Source organism: Terrapene carolina, unplaced genomic scaffold, assembly GCF_002925995.2.
Source record: "Terrapene carolina triunguis isolate 2854851 unplaced genomic scaffold, T_m_triunguis-2.0 Scaffold62, whole genome shotgun sequence".
NCBI lineage: Eukaryota > Metazoa > Chordata > Testudines > Emydidae > Terrapene > Terrapene triunguis.
In genome coordinates, this window is record NW_020664413.1 from 30,631,848 (window position 1) to 30,656,812 (window position 24,965).

At 40.6% G+C, this 24,965-nt stretch overlaps 1 protein-coding gene across 3 annotated transcripts in view; it reads right to left on the reverse strand.

Annotated features, from left to right (window-relative positions):
* Window positions 1-9,883: 9,883 nt before the first annotated feature.
* RBMS1 (RNA binding motif single stranded interacting protein 1) overlaps window positions 9,884-24,965 on the reverse strand; it is a 190,388-nt gene continuing 175,306 nt past the window's right edge. For all 3 annotated transcript variants that reach the window (XM_024203134.3, XM_024203055.3, XM_024203216.3), the window contains exons 10-14: window positions 21,907-21,957; window positions 15,378-15,488; window positions 14,159-14,239; window positions 12,459-12,541; window positions 9,884-10,259 (exon numbers count right to left, since the gene is read on the reverse strand). In XM_024203134.3, the coding sequence (XP_024058902.1) occupies window positions 12,464-12,541; window positions 14,159-14,239; window positions 15,378-15,488; window positions 21,907-21,957 (321 nt within the window). In that variant the 3' untranslated portion in view covers window positions 9,884-10,259; window positions 12,459-12,463. The remainder of the gene's footprint in view (window positions 10,260-12,458; window positions 12,542-14,158; window positions 14,240-15,377; window positions 15,489-21,906; window positions 21,958-24,965) is intronic.

The window sequence follows — 24,965 nt, forward strand, 5'->3', positions numbered from 1 at the left end:
ACATGATCACCATCTGGAATAGATGAGAATCATATAACTTACAGTGGTGTGTTCTTTTTATAGCCAACTGTTTTCTCAGACACGACTGGTGACTTTTTCATCTGCAAAATATTTTCAGGAAAAGAACTGCTGGAACTGTTCAAATCATTTTTGTAACTGAATGATGAATTTTCACCAGCATTTCAGTACTGTGAGGTGAAGTCTCAGTGCTACATTTCTTCCAGTGAAAGGCATGGTGTAATCTCACTCTTAAGTCAGAGTTGTGATCTTACCACTTCCTTTTTATAAGGCTATCCTTGGAAAAAAGAGTAGTGCAAATGTTCGGGAGGTGCATTGTAAAAGAAAGGGGAAGCTTAAAACCACATTTTTGGACATAGAGGCTTTAGAAACACAGGCAGCCCAAGATTTAAAACGAAACAAAAAACCCCATCACTACATGCCTTATAAGGATAGACTCAAGGAACTCAACCTATTTAGTTTAACGAAGAGAAGGTTAAGAAGTGCCTTGATTATAGTATACAAGTACCTACATTGGGAACAAATATTTAATAACTGGCTCTTTAGTTTAGCAGAGAAAGGTGTAACATCATCCAAGGTCTGGAAGTTGAAGCGAGACAAATTCAGACTGAAAAGAAGGTGTAAAATTTTATCAGTGAGAGTAATTAACCACTGGAGCAATTTACCAAGGGTGTTGGTGGAGTCTCCATCACTGACAATTTTTAAATCAAGATTGGTTTTTCCCCCCGTAATAGATATGCTCTAGGAGTAATTTTTAGGGGATGTTCTGTGGCCTGTGTTATACAAGAGGTCAGACTAGATGATCACAATGGTCCCTTCTAGTCTTGGAATCTAAGATGATTTGGTCTCACATGTGGTTCAAGATGCCATATGGGTTCTTCTCTGAAAAGTGATGATACAAGTTGCATTGTGGCACTCTACATCTGTTATACCACCCTGCTTCCATCTCATTGACAAGCTGCCTCCCACCCAGTCACATGTGAAAGCTAATCCTGCTGACAGCTGGAGTCATTTTTGCAAGTTGAAATATTCCATGAGGCTGGGATGTTGAAGGTAGGTGTGGAACTCAGGACAGCGCCCAGATGATGACAGTTGATTATCTTTTCTTTTAGTTTATACTCTTCCAGGACAGGCTGGCTTTTCTAAGGCATGTTTGAAATGAACTCACTCTGTTGTTTAAGAGACGAGTGAAATTTTGGAGTTCTCTGAAAACATACTCCTCCAATTCCACTTGAATAATAGTCTTACTGCATTGCCATGCATGGAATATTAATAAATACATAGAAGTCTAGATAAAATTAGCCAAGTCTATTTTTTCTATAAGCAGTTCCTAAGGAAAGCTTTAAATAAACACAAGGGACAAAGTCATTTGCCACTGCTGACCACAAGTAGTTAGAATATGCAATGTGGGACAACTTGATTCACTTGCTAAATGACCTGTTTGGCACCCTCTATTTCTAGCTCCTTTTCTCTAAACCAGTGTTTAACTCCATTAATTTCAAACCCTTTCTAGATGTAGCTTAGGGATATATGCAACCCAAAAATGTATCACAATTTCAATATAACCAGTTGATGAACAAGTTGGTCAAGTAAATCTGGCGTGATTCCCGGGAGCTCAGTAAAGTTGCACCAGCACAAGTGCAGAGTAAATGGGAGCAAGAGTTAGTCTGTTGTTTCAGATTCCATTTCCCCCCTGCTAACACCTGTAAAACAATGAGGCTACTTGGAATAAGGTGCTGTTCAGAGTAAGCTAGGGGATCTGAATGTGGCCCACTGTGCTTGTTAGGGGTGGGCTGTAATTATGGAAGTAGTTAGGGAACAAATACATTAATTCCTTAAGTCTGTGACAGTCTCACAGTAAATTAGTTGGAGGAATGAATTGTTAATTGGCTGAAGGCAGGTTAATGAACTATAGCAGAATTCAGAATGATTTGTTAACTGTGGTTCTAATATATTAAGTAAATTAATGCTGCTGAAAGGGGCAGGATTGATAGCTTGAACTATGCCTCAGTCTTGTTCTGAAAACATCACCTTCAGTCTCCTACTCCAGTCACCAATTCTCTTTTCCACTGAGACTGGGGGGGGGAGGGGGGAGGATAGATCCAAATATAATGGTGATTTTTGTGATGTGGCCACTCATTTGCTAGGAAATGGACTCTTTATATAAGCCACTGCACGGCTAGCAGCTGGCAATGACTTTCAGCTACTACTGGGGCGGGTTAGATGTGAACTTGTCACCTGAAAGGTAAAGACTCCTACTACCAGAGCCCTTCAGCCACCTATGCCCCTAAATCTTTGATATTGACATAGTTTGTTTTCTTAACAGCTGCAAAAGAAGTTACCAGACAGAATTGTTTTTGTATATTCTAGCCATATTTTGGGCAGAATTAAATGGTCAAGTGAGAAAGCCAAGAAGCTCAGCCTTGTTTGGTATTAATCAATGCCAGGATCCATTGGCTAGGAAACTGACACAGATGATCTTTCTCACTTGAAAGGAGTATGCCAGTTTAGCAAGCTCTGTTAGTGCATTTGGGAGGTAACTGCACGTATGGCTTAAAGACCATCAAAATAACATGCTAGCTTGTTCACATTAAGACATTGTTGGACAGCAGAGGATTGGATGTTGTATCCCAATGCACATGAAGGTTTGCAAATAATTCCAGAGTGGCTGGCAAGAGCAGAATGGACAAGTCAGGGGCGGCTCTATGTTTTTTGCTGCCCCAAGCACGGCAGGCAGGCGGCTTGCCTGCGGGCGGTCTGCTGGTCACGCGGATTCGGCAGCATGCCTGCAGGAGGTCTGCCGGTGCTGCACCATCGGCATCCCCGCCGCCGAATTGCCGCCAAAACCACGGGACCGGTAGACCTCCCGCAGGCATGCCGCCGAAAGCCACCTGCCTGCCGCCCTCACAGTGACCGGCAGGCCGCCCCCTGCGGCTTGCCGCCCCAGGCACGCGCTTGCTGCACTGGTGCCTGGAGCCGCCCCTGGGACAAGCGTAGTGAGTGTACGTGGGGCATACAGCTACATACAGTGCCATTGCTTGTGGTTGGGATCCATTTTTCAGATGTTGGATATTTTTCAGTTAGCTATTGTCAAGGTTTTTGGAGAAGGTGATGTCATGGCTTTGGTTTACTAGTAAGTACAGAATTACTGCTAACGTCTTATGGTGGAGCTACCTCAGCACAAATCAACTCTCCTTTTTGTGCAAGAGCTCCGAGCTGGAAGGGGAAAGGAGGCAGGATCAGGGCTGGTGTTCAGAAAAGCTGACAGAGACACCCTCCACAGGCACCACAACAAAGAGGATGCTAGAATATAGCGAGGACTGCCCCACTCATTTGTCTCCAAGTGAGGCATCTGATTGTGAGATCCTCATCTGCAACTTGTTCAAGGAATTTTCTGATGTAGTCGGGAGCAATGGGAATGGCAGTCTGTGTCTTCACCGAAGAGGCTAACATGTCCTGGCCAGTACGTTAGATATACATACATCAAACTCAGATGTATTTGGAGAGGTGGCCTACTAATTAGGTAGAAGTAGTGGACAGCGTTGGAATTGTCTCATTTATTATTTGGTTCTTGTAAAGTTAATTACAAGAATAGCATTTTTATCTGAACAAGATTCAATTTATTTGTATCCACATTTGTTTCTCTTAACTTTATACAAAGTAAGTATACAAAAACACTGAAGAAATATAGTCACAGTATTTGTTGTAAAACCCCACTTATTTCTAAATTAATATTAGCAAAATCAACAAACAAAATACCCTTCCAAAAAACACTCAACCAAGCAACAGAAACACACAGGAAGGACAAACCACATATACACGAAAAGCACCACTTGTTTCTGTGATTGAAGACTAAGCAGTAAATTAACCATAAGAGACATCATACAAACACAGGAAAACTAAAAAAGGAAGAATTAATAAAACGAATCCTTCTCAAAGTGTAGCAGTTACATTTCCAAGAGTACACAACATACTGTGGGTGTCCTGCAGATGAATCACAAAGTAGTGGCCAGATCTTTTCAAAGTGATATTTAGTTTAACCATTTATTTATTCATGATTCTCCTATTTACTTTTGTTTCCATTAGTTTTATCAAGGAGTAAGGGTTTTTTCCTATCCCATTCGCATTTATATTTTTGTGCAAATGAGTAACTCTTGGAAACTGTGGTTGAAGCTTTCAGAAACACCTAAGTCACGTAGGAGCTCACAGAAAGTTAATAGAACTAAGACATTTTTGAAAACTTCACCTTTCTTGAAATGACTTTGCAAAGACGTTCAGGAGATAAGGCCAACTGTAATAGCAACCTGAGATCCAGATTCATTCAAGAGAAGAGGTATAACCAAAATGGCTCAACTTTTGGCCAGGCCCTAATAAGTGAACTTCAGAAACCTGCTGAACATCATGCAATTCATTCTTAAGCATATTATTTGGATTGGTATTCCAGTTACATTGTGATACTTTGCTTTTCACATCAAATTTATAAATCTTTTAAACTCAAATGGGAAGCCCAGGTCGGAATTGAGAAAGACCTTGTCTAGCGACACTAGGCAACACAATCTAATTAGTTTTGGGAACTGGAAAGAGAGCTAAATGGCCTTGGTCCAACATTCTCAGTAATAGGATTCCTTTCCTATTAATTTACCACCACGAGATATGATCAAAGTGTTATCCAGTGAGCAAGTCTCACATGTGATTATAGTTGCATAAAATTGTAGTTTTACAGAACTTTTATAACTAATACTAAATTAGCTAACAATAGAGAGCATGTTTTTATTAACAGCATCTTGGCAAATAAGCTACAAAATAACAAAGCAAAACTGTGTTCAATGGTCAGTCAAGTCAATTTTTGAACAAGAGACCTGTTACCCGTTGGTGAAAGAAAGACCAGTTTTGAACTACAGAGCTCTTCTTCAGTAATTTTGAGATATATAATAATATATATAATTGTGTGATATACACTGAGTTTTAGGTGTGTATTTAAAATATATTGCATACAGAGCATGGGCACCAGGACTGGAAGAGTTGGGGGGCGAAGCCCCCATGCACAACAGCCCAACCCTCTTGGAGCCTGAGCTCCCACTCCTCCCACCTTACTAGAGCTCCTGCCCCTAACTACCATGTCCATCCTCCCACCCCACTCTCCTTACCTTACTCTCTCTGCCGACCAGTCCGAAGCCCTCTGGTGACAGGTCTTTCCTGCTTCCCAGACCTGGAGGGTCCCCGGCACCTTTCCGCTGTAGTTTTGCTAGCCGACAGGTGAGGGCTCAGTTGCTGGCATGTGGCTCAATGTGGAGTGGGACCCAGGTGCCGGCCAGGTCACAGTGCTCTATCTCCCAGTCCGGTTTTAAGGGGTGGGGGACAATGGCTCTTTACGCGCCGGAACCTTTGTAGAAGTGTGTATGGTGGTGGTGATGGACATGGCCAAAGTGGCAGAGGAATTAATACTTAAATATCCCATAAAGCGCATATGTTTCTTTTGTTAAGAAGTGTGTGTGAGGGGTTATGGCACTCTGGCCACCCCAACGCTGGTGATACAGAGATCTGTATTATTGAAGACCGGGTGATATATTGTGTGGCATATTCACCAGCCAGGCAGAAACCACTGATCTCAGAGTATTGATTCTTTTCAAATACATTTGATTATGTAATAAAGAGCTAAAGTGCATCATAGTGCTAATAAGAAAAGCTAATAAGACGCCATATAAAATTGGTAATAAAATAGAACATTCGTATTTGAATACATGAATACTACTTATTCATTCCAATTAATTTAAGAATGATAGTAAAGAGGAATATGGTCCCTCACAGATTTGTGTAAATCTTCACGCTCATTTGATTTTAGATGGGTGAATTGTTGAGCCACTGGTTAGATCGGGGTCGGCAACCTTTCAGAAGTGGTGTGCCGAGTCTTCATTTATTCACTCTAATTTAAGGTTTTGCTTGCCAGTAATACATTTTAACATTTTTAGAAGGTCTCTTTCTCTAAGTCTATAATATATAACTAAACTATTGTTGTATGTAAAGTAAATAAGGTTTTAAAAATGTTTAAGAAACCTCATTTAAAATTAAATTAAAATGCAGAACCCCCTGGATCGGTGACCAGGACGCGGGCAGTGAGAGTGCCACTGAAAATCAGCTCGCGTGCCGCCTTCGGCACACGTGCCATAGGTTGCCTACCCCTGGGTTAGATGAACAGCTCGACAAAGCAGTAAACACAGTATACATTCACTTATGGATCTCTCTAAATTTTATTTATCCTTAATTAGTATGCAGTATAGTCCAGTCTTTTCATTTATGCAATAAGAATTAGTACAGATGTTATTTTATTACGTAAGTCTAAAATAACAATCATCTCCCCTCCCCTGGCCCCCAGAGACAAACCGGAACTCAAAGCTCCTTTGATCAGCTCCAAAGGAGAAAAATCATGCTGTCAGCATCCTGGCTGTCACTACATCTGTATGTATGTGTTATAATATATATATAATATATATAAAAAAGCAATTTTTTGTTATTTTCCCTTTCCTTGGAAACAGCCCTATATTATATATATAAAAAATAGGGCTGTTTCTAAGGAGAGGGAAAGTAACAAAAATGGCTAGCGCGTAGTGAGTCTGCTTCACACCATATCTACAACATCCCAGAAACAGCTATATTTTAGATCAGGGGTCGACAACCTTTCAGAAGTGGTGTGCCGAGTTTTCATTTATTTCACTCTAATTTAAGGTTTCACGTGCCAGTAATACATTTTAACGTTTTTAGGTCTCTTTCTATAAGTTTATAATATATAACTAAACTATTGTTGTATGTAAAGTAAATAAGGTTTTAAAAATGTTTAAGAAGCTTCATTTAAAATTAAATTAAAATGCAGATCCCCCCAGACCGGTGGCCAGGGCCCGGGCAGTGTGAGTGCCACTGAAAATCAGCTCGCGTGCCGCCTTCGGCACGCATGCCATAGGTTGCCTACCCGTTTTAGATATTTGGCTATTTAATGCTTGGTCGGGGGAAAGAGTTTTTGATATTTTGCAGTAAGTTATTTGGTTTAGAAGCCTGGGGCAGGACAACACACACATACCACATGAACAGCACCTCTTGCTACAGATAGCACAATTGGAGGGAAATCTCTTTAGAACATCAATATGTTTGTGTCCTTCTGTATGTTTTCTTTTTCACCTCTCTTTCAGACTGAGGCTAAAGGTGACCAATTAACATCATACAATTGCACTGAAGTGATGCTAATGCTCTAAGTGAAATTCACTGGGATTGTACATCCTCAGCCAATTTAATTCACAGCAGCTGGCACTGGCAAAGCACTTTTATGCAGCAGTGTGATGTTAGTGACTGTAACTGTTAAATCCCATGTTGCTTGCAGACTTTTTATGGAGAAACCTAGGCCTGAATTTACCATTACGTGCGTAGGCCTGAACTGAGGTAAAGAAGGGCATAGCTTTTGCATTCAAATCAGATATTTGATAAAACTATTATAATAAATCATTTCCTGTTTGCTCTTAAAGAACAATAAATAACCTGTCGTTTAAGAAAGCTAAAATTCCATTTTAATTAAACATTTGGGAGGGAAGGGGAGCCTCTGAGAAGTGGAATCCAGATTTGAGCAGTTCAACATGAAGAAACACTAAAGTTTCACCATAAGCTGTGTGGGGTCCATCCGTTCTCCAGATATAGTTAGAATTGAAGAGAAAGAAGACATTTTCATTTTTTCAATCTTTTTTATTCAAAAGTTTTCAAAAGAAATAAAACAGAAAAAAGCTAACAATCTAATCAAATGTACAGTTCAAAAATGTCTTTTGGCGTTTAACAACAAGTCCTAGGAAACAAAACTACAGAGTTATCTTGAACCGGACAAATAAGTTACCACTGGCAAGTTTGTGGCACTAGAAAAACAAAAATAAAAAATTAACTCTCTTGATCATATAGATATCTCTATGAAAATCTTTTTTTTTCAATCTGTACAAAAGGTCTTTCTTCATAAATTAATTTTTTTTATAATTTAATGGCTGTCTACTATGTGATGTTTAAGTAACTGATTATTTCTTTATGTACAGAGGTTAAATTTCCCAAATCTTACCCAGACAATGAGTATGGCACTTAGTTCAGACGTTTCTAGCAGCAGCTCTTCCCTCCCTCTAACACAGCTATTATATTGCAATTTTAACGAATGCAAAAAATATCAAGTAGTGAGAGATCCAAGAATGGCAATATACCAGATACAGGGAAGGTGCTGCAGGAAGTCTGGACTTTTACAAAGCAGTAATATTCCAGGGAGCATAGAACCAATAATACCACAACTTTTTTTTTTTTTTTTTTAAAAAAAGAAAAAACAAACATCTCTTATGACTATGTAATTCACTAGAATCTACACTTCTCAGAGCAGCAATTTACTTTTGAAACTATGAAATGTCACCGACATCTATACTCCAATACTCACACAATTTAAAAACTAAAAAATACTTGAATGAAGTAACTGCTCAGCCCTAGCTCCTGAGCTAGGATGATTTGGTCTGTGGAAACAGGGAGGGCCAGCAACCTGTCCCAGTACAAAAAGAAATAAACTTTGAGGTAGATAACTGATCATATACAGCTGACCAGACAAGTACACAGTTTTGGAAGACAACTTAATTTATCATTTGATTTAAAACATATGCCATTGTAATAAAAGAGCTTAATAGCAGTGAATTATCTAATACGTAAAAATACAAATAACTGTGTATTTATGAATCAGGAATTTCATAGTTTCAAAATTGGTTTTCTTTACACTTAACACTTGTAGTGATGATGTAAAGCGTGGCACTGCTTGGATCCAAGTCTTCCTTCATGCTTTTTGTGTCCATACATCAATTAAAATTATAAAACCTAAATGCAAATGTACAAAAAAAGGCACATTCTCCTAACCGCAAACTGGTCCGGCAAAAATAAAGAGTACAGAAGACGTAATGCTGAGACAAATCAGAATTATTGGTTACTGGCTCTTTGTTCTTTGGTAAAGTTACCTTTAAAAGTGCCATGTCTTTTTATTTTTATTTACCTACTATAGAGAGCTAGTACCCAATCAATTATGCGTCTACTTACATCTCAGCTTATGTTTGCAAACAAGTCCTTAGCTTTTGCCATTTTGCTGTAATAGCAAATTTTCTGTTTGCTAGGTCTCAGCACAATCATCAATCTAAAGCACTATCATTAGTATAAAGGAAGGACAAAAACATTCTGTGATATTCCCACCCCAAATTCCCCCCTCTACCTACACTAAAACTAGAACATCAAGTTAGTTTCTGAAAAAAGGCAAAAAAAGATTTTACATTGCATCATACAGCAGAGTTCCTAAATCATTCAAACTATCAGAGGAAACTATTGGCATATGGCCTTACAAACAATTTATCCTATTAAAATTCCCCCAGTCAGAAAATGTGTTTCACACAAAACATTTTTCCCCTCTTGCATTTCACTACCTTACATATTATGTGAAAAAATCATTAAAAACACCTACTACACATTAAAAAAAGCCAAATTTTCAGCAATTTTTATTGACTACCTTTTAAAAGCCCTATGCTGCTGTTTTACAAGGCATAATAGACCAGCTCATTTGGTCAAAGCATTCTACACCATTAGTTTGGACTACTTACTGAAACAGCTACAGCATGAAAGATTTAAGGCAAATTGGAATTTATAGAAAAGGATAAGACACTTCACACTACGTTAAAAGAAAAACAGAAAGCTAAGAGAACAGACACTAACTGCAACACTGCACTGTAGCAACACTCACACACTGCAAGCACAGATCATCATTTTAGATGTTTTACTATTTTAAACTTCAGAAAACCCATTTCATACAATAAAAAAACAAAACAAAAGAAACAAAAACAAAAACAAACAAAAAAAAACCCAAAATACAAATTCTGCCATGCACGTAAATAAGTCTTCGTGGTCATCTGTGCATACCCAGAAATTTGAAAAAAAAAAAAAAAAAAAAATTGCGTCATAACACTTGATAAAAATTTTCTTACTAAAATAAACCTGTTCACAGGAACAGCTACTAGATGAATTTAAGGATTTTTTTTATGCACCTTATAGAACTTATAGCAAAAATAGTTTTAGTTGATTTCATTATAAATAATGTTTTCAAGAACCTGTGCAAAACTGTCAATAATTCCTAAAGCACAATTGATCAGTAAAATCCATGATTGTTTCAGCCTTTGCACCCTTCTCCAGGCAAGGTCAACACTGGGTATCTGTAACATAAAGAAGTCAGAGCTAGGGCAGAGTTACTTTTGCATTGTCTTCTATTGTAGACATCTATGAACTAAATTGTTTCTTACCTCAGATGTAGTTTTGAGAGGACCAAGTGAGCCCATGTACATACTTGACACCTGATCAGGGAGGTGCCAAGTGCCCTGGGAGTTGAGGGTGCTCAGCACCTCCCTGGATAGGTCCTTTGCCTAATTACAACCTTATCCTATAGTTTTTTTTCCCCCTCACACACAACCTCACTGATTCGCCCCTGGAAGTTCTGCTTACTGAAAGCTTAGGGACTGTGACCCTGCACTCAAACTACTGAGTGTTTTTTTTTTTTAAATGGTAACTACTGTTGGCGCATTCATGGGGAGGAACATTATTTTGCAGATTCAGTTTAGTAATTTTAATACTCTTCTCCACCCTGCTATTCATTACTTATAGGGACCATACTGACTCATAGTGCATGTAAACACTAATAACAATGCTTCTTAAGATATTACGTTCATGCAATATTGACTTTTAAGGGGAGTGCTCAATGTTTCCAATGGTGGCTACTATAATATGCCTCAGAGAAACTGGGTAGCAGTTTTACCATCTCTTCAAGAGGCCAAATGCTGTCCCTTCTGCTCTGTGAACATGCAAAGCCCCAAACGAGTGGAGATAATACTGATCTGTTGCTAGGGACAGGATATGAAGAGCAGAACTTTGCTTCCCTGTGTGCCCTGGATCACTGCTTGGCAGCAGCAGTCTCCACAGGCCCACAGAGAAGGCTTAGGACAAGACCATGCATCTGAACTATACTGACCCACAAGCCAGATGCCCTGAATTGGGAGCATGCAGGGGCCATGGTGCAGTAACAGTCCACAGGATGTGCCTGGGTAATCGCGAAGTGTAGGATTTAGGCCCCTCAACCTCAAAAGGAAGAATGGGAATGTGCAAGGCCTGTTTACTTGGGATTCCTGTAGGGGCCAGTATTTGGCCGATGTAAAGTAACAAACACGCAGACACGTTCACTATTATATGGAATCAGATAAAATGTGCTCAGCTACTGAATTTTTTTATATGACAATTATTAGACTTCTTGAGTACAGAAGAAATTCTTATCTGAATACTTGGGATGAGAGCAGTGTTACCAGTTACCACAGAACATACTTGACCTGCAAAACCAAAGGTAATTGAGAAATGTATGTATCAGTGAATGTGCAGTAGGAAAACAGGATTTGGTTCAGAAGGAGAGGGTCATACGTACAGAAGGTGCACAATCATAAAACTGCTGGTGCTTTCTGTGTTTCTAATAAACCTGTATCATGAGAGCTATAGAAATGAACTTTTATGAACCTTTCTGGGCACATAAACAATGCAGCAAGAGATTCACTTTCTAGTGCATGAATAAAGTTCTTTCAGTGTGAAGTCTAACAAAACTTTATAAAAATGTATGCAACTGAAGTATAGGGTTCATGATGGTTGGGGGAAAGACAAAGCAGAGAAGCGTAGGTCTTGGAAGGATGGAATGAAGAAAATGGAATGCTAGGGAAATGGTCAATGCAAACAACACTTTAAAGGTGGCAAGCTATAAAAAGCAGTGCTGCACGGAAGGGGTTACAGTCCAAACAAATGAGTGACTTATTAAGAAAAGCAAATGGAACATTCTCTATGAAAAGGAGGAAATTAACTAACTCTGAGACAAATTTAAGCCAGGACTAACACTTTGTTGACCAGTCAGTCTCCTTTCTACAGTAGTAAAGACATGGAAGGGGAGTCTTTACAAGTGAAACTCAACAAGGATTTCCTTGAGGAGATTCCATTGCATCATCCCACTGGGAGTGGCATTGCTTCTCTGTAGGAAACCCACTTCCAAGTTAGTGCTGGGATTCAAACTGTTCTCTGAACAAGTCCGATGACATATATGGAAGCACTGATGTCTCAATGTGAAAAGTTAAAGTAGAATGGTATGCAATTGTGTGCCAGAGAAAGTACTAATAAATTATTTCAGATAATTCATTAAGGGCCTAATCTTGAAGCCTGTACTCTATTTTTTCTAATTTCTTACTCTGGCAAAACTCAAATTGACGCTAGGCACTGGCCCTAAATTATTAGGGGTTTTATTTAGATTACATCACTTTTGTAAGCTACAGTATATTGTACATTTAGTTTTGAATTCATGTCTTTTTCAGAGTAACAGGACAAGCCCCTACCTCAGTTATTTGTTTTGCTGATACGTATATGGAGAATGGTCACTGGACGTCTCTACTGTAACCTGCTGTTGACCACTAGCTTCCTGTAAAAGAGGAAAAGGGGTTGAGACATGATGCCCAGCAATGCCTAGAGATTTTGGATGCCTCTGTATTCTGTTGACACAAGACACTTGACTGGGCCTGGCTTTCAGAAACTGTTAAGCATCTTCTCCTCCATCCTTCTAAAAAAAACCAAGCCCCTCTCTAAGGTTTCTCAAGTTAGGCACCCCGAATCTGATGCATCCAACTTGGCCTTAATTTTTATTTATAATAGAAGATCTAATGAAATATAAAGTGATCAAGTACATGTTCTATTTCCTGAATTGCTATAGCAATAACTAGACAATGTGATGAGATTAACAGAATAGAACAACACAAACATATTAAAAAATGAGTGAATAAATTCTGAAGTTTTCTGTAGACCACTACAAGTCACCATCTTTGTGCTGTGAGTCAGTGTGAAGAACAGAGGTCTGTATTCCCATAAATTTTGTGTGTATCTGCTTGAGTACTGTAGTGTGGCTGGCTCTACGGAACACTAAGGATTAGTTCCGCTAGAGCTCTCAACACATATCCCAGTAACCAGGCAATGACTAATTCAACTGCTAGAGACACAAGGTGAGTGGGCTAGTATTTTTTATTGGACCAACTTCTGTTGGTGAGAGAGACAAGTTTTGAAGCTTATACAGAGCTCTTCTTTAGGCCAATGAAAGCTAGTCTCTTTCACCAACATAAGTTGGTCCGATAAAAGATATCAGATGAGATGAGATGAGGTAATATCATGGTACCTACACAGCTACAATACCACAGCATAATTCAATGTCTGGTACTTAAAAGGACAATACAGTGAATCCACCACTGAAAGTTTGCCTCTGACACATCTGGGGAGATGTGTAAATCATACTGAACAGGGTCAAGTGTCTCAGGACAAACAGACTCTGAAATGGATAAAAGCTGGCCTGTAAACTTCAGGGTGTGGGCAGAGGGAGATAAAAAAAAGACTAGGGAATGAGAAGGTGCAGGGGTGAAATCTGCCTTGCCCAGCCCCAATGCTGGGGGTTCTTGGGATAAGTGGGGCCTATGTAAACTTGCAAGGAAATGCTAAGGTTTAAGTAAGATAATATACATATAGGCTTTTTGTTCCTTAACCCTTTTCCTTCCTGTGGATGAATAAATAATACTTTGATTTGAACACACTATTCTCTGTCACTACATTTTTTTAGTGGCCATGGGTCAGAAGTCTAAGCAGGGGCCAAAATCCAGCTGGACCTGCTGAGGACATGGTTGATGGACAGGAGTGGTGTACATAGTGTTACACCCTGAGAGTTACAGGCCTGTAACTGGGAAAGACTGCCCAAGGAGAGACTGAGAATGGTCAATGGTATAGCTCCCCCTGGAACTGCAACATGCAGTCACATCTCAAAGCTAAGCAGGGCGGGGCTGGGTCGCTGCTTGGATGGAAGAACTAACCATTAGAAGTTCACATTGGTGCAGTACATTTATTAGCTGAAAATAATGACATGGTGGTAGTTTAGTAAAACTGAATTTGTACTTAAAGGTCCTGCATAATGTAACGTTTTCATCTGTATGTTTTTTTCTGGCAAAACAATAAATATAACAATTTTGGCTATAATAGCCTGCCTCGTATAAAATTTACCAACCTCAACAGGAACAGCTGCTGTCTGAACATGTGTATACTGGGGTATGTAGGCTCCTTGCATAGCTGTTGTGGCTGGCATGTACTAAAAAGACAGAGAATACGTTCAGCTAAAATAAAATCTGATACACACCCCATAACATTTTTTTAAATATATATTTGAGTGCTTTGGTAAGGAAGAGGATTCAAAGCAAGCTTCATCAAAATGCAGAGAGGTGAGGTGTACTCCACTGAGCAGTGTTATTACACAAACTCAACTTTGGCCTTCAGAAACAAAGAGGTTAAGTATTTTCCTTGCAAAAAAATTCCAGTCTGAGTCTTTTTCTTAACAGTATGTACCCAAGGAGGAAGGATGATCTTATGGTTAAGGAACTGGCTTGTAACAGAAGATCTGTGTCAAATTCTTGTTCTGCCATACACCGTGTGACTTTGAGCAAGGCTCTTATCTCTGTGCCTCAGTTTCAAATCTGTGAACATAGAGGATAGTATTTTTCTGCTTGACAGAGGTGTTATGAGGATAATTACATTTATATTTGAGAAGTGGCAAGAAAGTACACTGATGGAGGCCAGACTTTATCTAAATAAAGTGTGCCATGTATTTTTTATTAATTTAGTGTATTTGTTTCCATGAGGAATGTAGTTTAAACTAGGAAGCTCATGGTGTTCCTTTAGGTCAGTGGTTCAAATTTAGCTTAAGTCAATAACGAGCAAAAGTTACCATCAGACGGGTCTCTTCAATCATCTGTATTAAATGAATTGGTATAGGTACTTCTCTATGTCAAACTACCATCTGGTATGCTAGATATAACATTGCACAGAATTTAATATTCAGATGTAAGAGGTTTTTAGCAGATCAAATGTCTTCATATCAGACAAACGTATGTGAATCAAACAATTTATTTACAACACTGAACCCTGCAGAGTGAACTCAGCACCATTGTTTCTGCTTCAAGTCCAGTTCTAGAATTAAAACTGCTTAAACTGGGCTACTTTCATTTGTTTTGTTCCATGTATTTGGAGTGCATTTCACACTACTACACTAGCTCGTCTGCTTACTCTTCTGCCCTAAAGAATCTGTACTGAAGTGTGGAAACAGCTATTTACATTTTGAGGAGAAAAAACACTTAGTGGGCTGGTTTTCATGTACACTACACAGATATTGTAATCAATACACAACATTTTCCCTTTGTATATGCTGAGCTTTATATTAAATTGCCACATACTGTTCCAGTACTGCCTAATGAAAGGTGACTCATCTGTTGTGTCAGAGGGTTTATCATTGATGCAGGCTGTAGTGACATGGTGTGGTCCATGGAGGGAGTCAATACAGCACCCTATAGGAGAAAAAAAACAAGTTTAAGAATGAGACCGTCTAGATTTTAATAACACTTCTCTTTTGGCTCAGGCATGTAAAACATGGACTTTAATTCCGAAAGCGTATACCAATAGGGTTTTCCCTAACCCGCAACAATGAGTCTGGATACTAGCGGGTCTTGAAGATCCTAAGGATTTTACTCCATTTTATAGCTAACTATCCGATTTATACATGCACCAATCTGAATTTGTAAACTAACTGCTTAACTACCAACCAAAAGTGCAAGATATGATGTACAATAGATAGACCTGCAAATACACCTCTACCCCGATATAATGCTGACCTCGGGAGCCAAAAAATCTTACCATGTTATAGGTGAAACCGCGTTATATCGAACTTGCTTTGATCCGCCAGAGTGTGCAGCCCTGCCTCCGCGGAGCGCTGCTTTACTGCGTTATATCCGAATTCATGTTATATCGGGGTAGAGGTGTATTTCATGTGTCACTGTCTTATAGAGAGAATATTTTCCTCCACAGCAACAAATGATGCACTTCCATGACTGCCTGTGCAAGTTTCATACCCTTGAGTTAGGCATTGTAACTTTTGATCAGTGAAGAAACAGTTTCACTAGGGCACGAGTACCAGAGGGCTATGTTGTAAATACCATTTCTTCTGTAGAAAGTCTATCTAACATGATGGGATTACCACATTTGTGTCACGTCTCTCCATCTTCGTATGTACAGTGGACATAGTTTTTACGCAGCTGAAGTTGCCAAATATTCAGTTGCTGTACAGATGCTCAGAAAACTCATAAGAATGCATGGTGGTTAATTTAGATGGATGGATACAGATGGGGTTTATTTCCACCCTAAGATGTTCCTGTAAAATTAGGTTTCTAAATATATTGTATGTGTTATATATGCAGGTGTGTGACTGAAAGTGGTTTAGGCTGAAAATTAATAGAAATAATTATAGTATACTGAAAGTCAGTGTTTTTGAATGAATAATTTATTCCTTTTACAGCAGGTCTTATATTTTGTATAAAGTACTGAGTGTAGTTAGAAAAACAATCATGTGACCAGTGTCGATGAAATGAGTCACAGGCACAAACACTGCAAGAATTTCCTGTTCTGCAGACTGCAAGCGTCTCTGCAAAGCAAATGAGAGAGAGAGAGCGCGCACAAGCTTCCACACAGGCCGAAGACCAAAACTGAGAAGTCAGGAATCTAGATCTTTCATTTCACCGAGATAATAGCTAGAATTGCACACCTGTAAATGGAATATCCCTAATAGCATGATAACCTATTAATTTGCATTTCTCACAGGATAACTTACAGGCTTTCAACCTTGTTTATCATTTCAAAACTCTACATTGATAAAGGGTGTAAATAAAATCAGTTGTCTCCATTAATGACAAACTTGGAAATATGCATCAGTTGGGCATGTTGAAAGGATGTAAGTGTTCAACACCATCTTTTTTGCTTGCACAAACAGAAAACACTTTGCCAAAAAGATTTACATTTTCCAGCCTGCATAAGGAGGTTAATTAAAGTCAAGGCAATTTCCTCACTAGATTTGAAAATGTGCTTGTTTGTCAGCCATGGCACTGCATATATTAAAGCACGAGTCAGTGTATATAATGTCAGTACCAATAAACTCAGTCATTTTGATGTGGAATGGTACTGATGAGGGGGGAAATATGATGGGCAAATTATATATATAAAAATACATGACTGTGTGATATAAAAATATCATAGCCACGAGGGGGGTGACCCGCATTACTCATGAGCGGGGAAGCCATGGGCAACTAAATGAGTGCCCATAAATCTGTGTATATCATACCATATATTTTGCTTCTGTAAAACAGGTGGCCTGAATTATTTTAGATCTGCTCTAGAGCATTTTTAAAATTGGCTCTGCAATTTATCACATGGATATTACCACCACATGGGCTATGTCACAAAGTGTTTAATCTCAGCATCCTAAAAAAAGGATGTACTTATCCCTCGGGAAATTGCCCTAGGGATAAATGTAGTTGTCCTCATCAACCTGTCACAGACCATGTCCCTTTTCCTTCCTATCTTTCACTTTCAAAGTGACAAAAAAAATGTGAGAATGACTCTATAGCCCAGTGGTTAGGGCCCTCACTTGAGAGGTTCAAGTTCTCTCATCTCATCATTTGGGAGTGGAGAGGAATTGAACTGGAGTCTCCCACATCTCAGGTGAGTTTCCTAACCACTAGGCTGAAGATTATAAGGAAGGCCACTGCCACCTCCTCCTCCTGGCTGTTTTGTATGGGGATAGACAGGCTCTGAGTATGTCTACTGGATTAGCTCCCACAGGCAAAATAGGCAGGGACATGACTATCTCCATCTGGACTGAAGATCATGTTGGGATTTAGGCATACAATGCATCTCGGCATCTGCCTGAGAAGCAGTGCACATGCCCAGAGACAGAAACTTAGGCACCTAAGGGAATTCTACAGCAAATATTTAGGTGATGAATGAGCTTAGGTACCTAGTGTTCAGTGGCAGCTGAGCAGGATTTTGTGGATTGCAGTGGTGCCTAAATATTGGCTTTAGGCACTTAAGTCCCTTAGTGAACCTGGGCCATTGTTATTGAGGACCAGCAAAGGGGAGAACTGAGCCCTGGCACAGAAAGGCTGGGCTAGTTAAAATGTGAAGTAGCAGGAGTCATGACTGAACTCCAATTCCAACTGATCACCTCCTCTTCCCTCCTTCTTAGCCTACAGAGTCCCACGGTGGAATCACCAAAATCCAAGAAAAAAATATGGAAAGGAGAGTTACTTACCTTGTACAGAAATTGTAATTCTTTTAGATGTTTTGTCCCTATGGTGCTCCCACTTCAGGATGTGTGCACAACTGTGCACTCTTGATTGGAGATTTGGTCAGCAGCACCCATGGGTCCACACCTGCCTCTTATGCAACTTTGTGCTCCAGTGTGAGGATGTATAGGTGAGAGTGGACCTGCTACTGCTCCAGTTCCTTCTGAACCCCAAAGCTCAAGAATAACTCCAAAACATAGGGAAGGAGGGCAGGTAATGCATCAGCTCTGGAAGCATGCACAAGAGCACCATGCTGGGAAAAAGCATGCACTGATGACCAAGTGGCAGCTCTGCAAATGTCTGAGACATGTTCCTTCTTCAGTAAGGCTACAGAAGTAGACTGCACTCTGGTGGAATGAGCCATCACTCCAGGAGTGGGATGCACCCCTGAAATTTAGTAATCCTGAAACCCATTTAGACAGTCTTTGGGTGGAGATCGGGTGCCTTTTTGTTCTTTCTGTGCTGGAGAGTAAACATCTAGGAGAAGCCCTGAAGGGCCTAGTCCTATCAAAGTTAAAAGCAAAAGCTCTTCTTATGTCTAGTGTATGGAGACTAGCTCCTTCTCTTGAAGGGTAAGGCTTGGAGTAAACCATCGGTAGATTAATTAGGACATTCATGTGGAACTCTGAAGATACCTTAGGTAGGAAATGGGGGTGAGGGAAATGATGTCCCTTTGTCACAATAAAACACCATGTCTGGTGGGCCAGTCATAAGGGCCTCCTAGCTCTTCTACTATCCTGGCTGAGGAGATGGCTATAAGGAATGAGATCTTGAGAGATAGATGAAGGAGGCAACAGCACTCCAGAGGTTCAAATGGGCTTTTCTTAGCATGTTAAGAACTAAATTGAGGTCCCCTGGAGGAGCTGGTTTCTTGACAGTAAGAAAAAGGTTAAACAGGCTTTTAATGAACTTTGCAGTGGTTGGGTGAGCAAAGACTGAAAACTCTTCAAAGGTGTGTGTGTGTGTGTGTGTGTGTGTGTGTGTGTGTGTGTGTGTGTGTGTGTGTGTGTGTGTGTGAGAGAGAGAGAGAGAGAGAGAGAGAGAGAGAGAGAGAATGAATGAATTCTTCTAGCTGCCATTAGAGCCTATCTGAGTTCAGCTATAATCCTGCAGTTTTCAAATTTACCAAGTAAATTAAGAATGTTGGAAAGGCGAGACTCGAGAGGCGGTACCAGATCAGAAAATGTTTCTATATTTGGATTTCCCATTACTGAGTAGTACTGTCTGGATCTCTGGAGAGCTGACCTGGTTTATGTTCCAGAGAGCCATCTAATACCCATGCCTTGAGATGACGTAACAAGAGGCTGGGGTGAATCATGGATCCTGATTCCTGGGTGTAGCGATTCACTGACAGAGGAAGACAGAGAGATGGTTGCAGGAACAGTCAAAGAAGCTCTGGGAACCATATTTGCCTTGTCTATGATTGTGTGAAGAGGATAGCCACTGATCTCTCCCGTTTCAGCTTATTCAGGAGATTGAACAGTAATGACATCAGGGATAAGCACAGACGAATACGCTAGGCCGACGGATACTGAGAGCACCTCCCAGTGAATTGCGACAATGTCCTCTCCTTGACCAGAACCATTGGCACCTATCAGTTAGTGACAGTAGAGTGTTGTTGATCGTAAGGCAATTTTGCCCTGCAGTGAGGCCTGGAGAATGTCCAGCAAGGAATGCTGAGATTTTGCATCTCCTCTAGTGGGATTTGTAAGATCTCTGTAGTTCTTTTCACAAGTTCCTGGAAGGCCCTGAAATCATCTAGGATGGGAAGCGGGGGCATAACAGTCTCCTCTGGTGAGGAGGAGGATTTGTGGGAAGGAGGTGTCTCCTCTTCTCAACCTGGCTGCTCCTCCTCTGGAGGCTCCTCCTGTGAACTAAGACCTGGTGACAGTTGTTGCTGTTCTTGAGGAGTCCTCTTATGAGGGTACCCTGTAAAAGTGCTCACCATAGGGGGCCCACTGTGGTGGGATGTAAAGAAAAGAGGTAGGACCCAAAGGTTGTTTCTGCCAGATGTATATGCTACTGGGACTCTCCTCCTTGGGATGCACTCCAAGGGAAAGAGACTGTAATGAAAAGGGTGAGAAACCTTAAACCAACAACTCAAAAGTCAGAGGATGTCTTGGGGGCAAGTGGTGTTTGTACAGGTTTCCAGTGAGGGACCAGTGACTGCATCAGTACTGGCTATTGAGAATTCACAGATGGAACCATCAGCTCTGGAGCTATGAATTGGTACCAGCGGGAAGTCTCTCTCAGTACCCTTCCTGTGGGTAGCCAGAGAGCACATCAATGCCAGAGGTCAAGTCCCCCTGTGTATACCTGGAGACCACACTGATACCAGAGGTGAAGTTGTCATGGAAGGGTAAGTAGACTCTGGAAGATAAACTGGTGCTGGAGGGAAATCCCTGCCGGTACCTCTCAAAGGAGAGAATTCAGTTTCTTCCAGGTACTGGGAAGTTTGGATAGTGTTCCTTGGGAGGCTGCACGTTGGGAGGTACCAGAGACAATATCAAGGAATGGTCCATGCATTCTTTACCATTAGCTGAGGAAGACAGTACCAAGGAGTTGAACACCTTGATGTTTGAGGAGTCCTTATATTTCACAGGCACCGAGTCCAGTACCATCTCTGATGCCCCTTGAAGTTGCTTGCTGGATGCTTATCAGTATTCAGCAAGGTCTTTTGAGCCAGTGCTGGGGTCTCAGTACTAGAGGGAGTAGAAGCCTCAGCAGTACCCATACTGGGATGTGAGGACTCATTAATCCCAGTTTGAGGGGGTGACTTTCCACTCCTCTTGGTTTCTTGTTCTGGAGAAAGGGGTCTCTTTCTTTTTTGGTGTTTTGGAAGAATCTGAAGGGCCTCCACGGTCTTTGCTTACTGGAGCAGAAACAGTCACCAGGGAGCTCTGAGGATCTGAAGCTGATGTACAGTGGGTGGGAAACTGACTCAGACCCCACAAGTCTCAGAGAACTTTCCATAAGAGGAAGTTTTAGTTTATCCTCCCTGTTTATTTTTTTTAGATCTTTTGAATCCAGTGCAGATCTCACACCTGGAGGGGATTTGGAGTCTCCCCAAGGCAGCAAAGGCAGCCAGAGTGCCTGTCGCTACAGGGCAAAGATATGTGGCAAGTCAGACAGGTTTGAAGCCTAGTATCTTGGCATAACCCATTAGGAAAGTCTGCAGAAGAGAGCCAAGTTGGACTATAAACCTACCCCAGGCAAAAAAGGGAGGGGGAATCCCCCAAAGCACAAATTGTACTAAACAAATGAAAAACTAAGAGAAAAAAGTTAGCAAGCTGTGCAGCTAGCTAAGTGGGCACTGCAACACTCCATCTCAAGCTGCAGGTGGCTGAGAAGGAACTGAAATGGTAATGGCCTGTCTTCCCTATATACCATCGCACCAGTCATGGACCCACAGGCACTGCTGGCAAAATATCCACTCAAGAGTGTACAGGCGCGTGCACATCCTGAAGTGAAGCATTGGTAGGGACAATTACTTGAAGAAGAATGTTTGAGATCTTCAGAAAGCTGTGAAGTATTTTATATCTACACAAACACAAAAAGAGCGACAGTGGGAGAAGGAAGCATAAGAACTTACGGGGTGCTGCATTATATATGGTTGAGGTTGCATCCAAGAAGGACTCTGAACCTAGAACAAAAATAAGATTTAATTTTCATCATCACACTATTTTTCTTGAATGCACCCATTTTAAATATCGTGATTATTTTATCAATCATAACATAAAAAGCCTTCACTTGTTCATCTGCTTACCTAAACCAGCCTCTGTCTGATGTAGACTAGGAAACACGGATTCTTATTAAAACTCCTATTTACAAACCTCAGCTCTGTTGGAAGGAGTAAAACTACAGCCTAATGGGAAGGCAAGATATGGACATAACATATCATGTGCAACTTTCAAAGCAGTACGTTTTATTCACTTTAATCTAATTTGTAGTGCAGGCCTTAGAAACTCTGTGGAATACTCTGTAAAGGTCCCAGTGGAAAGAGAAGTTTGGCTTCCACTCATGTTGAAGTGTGAAATGCCTATGTGTCCTTGGAAATCCGAATGGGAAAAGTAACCAGGAAGTCTTGGAAAGCACAAGATTGTTTGCTCTGAGTTTATGCTCACATGGCATTGGAACGAAAGGACTGGCTAGTCTGGTAGTAGTTTCTACTCAGTTTGCAATGGATAAAATACTAGTAATTCTGCTTCAATCTGTTACAGGGACAAGAATAAGGATTAGCAAAGTTGGGTTTCTCCTGATAGGCCAAAAGAGTACAGTATTCTCAAAGACCAGGAAGAGGGAGTGTGGTTCTGACAAGCACTCTCTCCTCAACGGCAAGCAGCTCTTTGATTTTCAGAGAAAATGAGATTGACTGTGAGACTTTCTGACTTAAGGCAGGATAACTTTAAAAAGAGTCTTATAACTACACTGATAAGCTAGTCTGCTTCTCTTAGTTGAAAGAGGCCGGTTTAAAGAACCATCTAGTACTCCTGCTTTTACAAAAGACTTTTTTGTGAGAGAAGTCAAGGCAGGCTAGAAACATGGAGCTGTCACGTCTCCATTGCCTACCAAGAAAGTATGCAGAGGATGAGGAAGGTTTCTGATCTCTTCTGTGCACCTAAAATAGGTTAATTAGTGCTGCTGGAGACTTAAGGCCACAAGGTGCCTAAACCACCACACATGGAGTCCTGTGAGGAGCAAAGGCAGTTAGACCTTGTTGTGAATTGAGGTGACTTTCTGCAAGATCAATATTTCCTCCCTTCTTTCTCAATTATTTTTCTGTTGAGTCACACTGAATGACTCTTCCTTTTCAATCACTAAAGAGCAGAAGCCTGCTTCTGCAACTCACTTTATAGAAGGCAGATCGAGGACCAGGGAATTCAGGAACCCAGAGTCTTTAATGCCAAAACGCTTGGTGCAATTTGACTGGTGCTTTGACTGATCTCTTCACCTGACTCATGACTTTCATCTGGGTGTATCAGAGGTGCAGAAAGAGTACGAACAAACACTAACCAAACGTTATGAAATCCGATGTCCTTCAGTAAAACTAACTCTAAGAACAGGTTTTGCTGCACCTCAAGGGAAAAAAGTCTCATTTTCATGATGCATTCTGATTGTGTAAGTGATAGAATGCTGTATGTTCAGCAAGCTTGGATCTGTAATTAAGATGTGACTAATACACATATTATGAAACTCTTTTGGCCAGAAAAAATATCACTTCCTTCTACACAGAATTATTCTTTCATTTTCATTTCTAATTAAAAGGATGCAACCATTTCAGATAGTACAGTGTGAACAGTGTTTAAACTGTTTCATTCTCTAGAATCTGAGCCTTGTGCCACATGTTGAAAAACACTGCTAGTAACAGATATTTGGAAATATGCAATACCATATGCTGCAGATTTGAATGGGAAATAGCCTAGAAAACTTGCATTTTATTCACAAGTAACTTCTCAGTGTTTCCATGTCAAATTCCAGTTTTCACATGCAACGAAGGAAAGAATCGGAGAGATTCCCTGAAGGACAGAGAGAGCCTAACAAGGATTCGCTTTGTGTTTTTAACAAGGAATAAAAAACTAAAATCACTGGAATTTTGCAGGGTAGGGGGGCGGAATGGTGGAAGCTAATAATAATTCTCAAGATTTACTGACTATCAAGGCAGTACCATAATGTCCCCCCCCAGGATGACCAATTTTCAATAGGTAGTGGAAGCACAGATTAATAGGCCCAGTCTCGTTCGCTTTCCTCACCTGGGGCTGCTGAACCATCTGAATTTTCTACAAGGGGACAATATAGGCCTTAAGTGGGACCAGAGGAACATGCAGGTCTTGTGCTGACTCTCTGTATGGGACGGTATTTCACCTGTTCTGCACAAATGGTTCAGTTTTGCCCTTAAACTCAGTTTTATGCTAGGAAAATGGGAGGTAATTGCTAAATTTAACAAAACCAAAATCTTCAGCATTTCATATGTTAGGATTTTTTACTCCCTTGGTTTAATCTTTGAACAAATCTACTTTGCTTTTGGATGTCTCTCCTGTATGAAGTAAATGCCTACAATAGCTAAATTAGAGAGACATGGTGGGTGAGGTCATATATTTTATTGCACCAACTTCTGGTGAAAGAGAGAAGCTTTTAAGCTTACGCAAAGCTCTTCTTCAGACCTGAGTAAGAAGTGAAGCTCTGTGTAAGCTTGAAAGCTTGTCTCTTTCACCAACAGAAGTTGGTGCAATAAAAGATAATACCTTACCCAACACGTCTCTCAAATATCCTGGGCCCAACACAGCTACAATAGCACTGCAAACAGCAATAGCTAAATGTCTCTTTAAGTGGTGGTGTGGCAAGTCGGCCTTTCCCTGATGCTACTGAACTGCAGCAGTAAATCCGGACTCCTGCTTTGCTCATAAGTGGAAATATTTGTACTTGACCTCACTAGGGCTACCATATGTCCGGATTTCCCCGGACATGTCCGGCTTTTCGGTCTATAAATAGCCGTCCGGGGGGGGGGGATTTTAAAAAAATCTAAAAAATGTCCGGGATTTCCCCCCGGTCGGCTATTTATAGATAGAAAAGCGGCGGCCAAGCGCCGCTGGGCACCCAAAGCCCCTTCCCGGCTCCCCCCATCCCCTGCAGCCTTACCATGCTGTCCGGCCC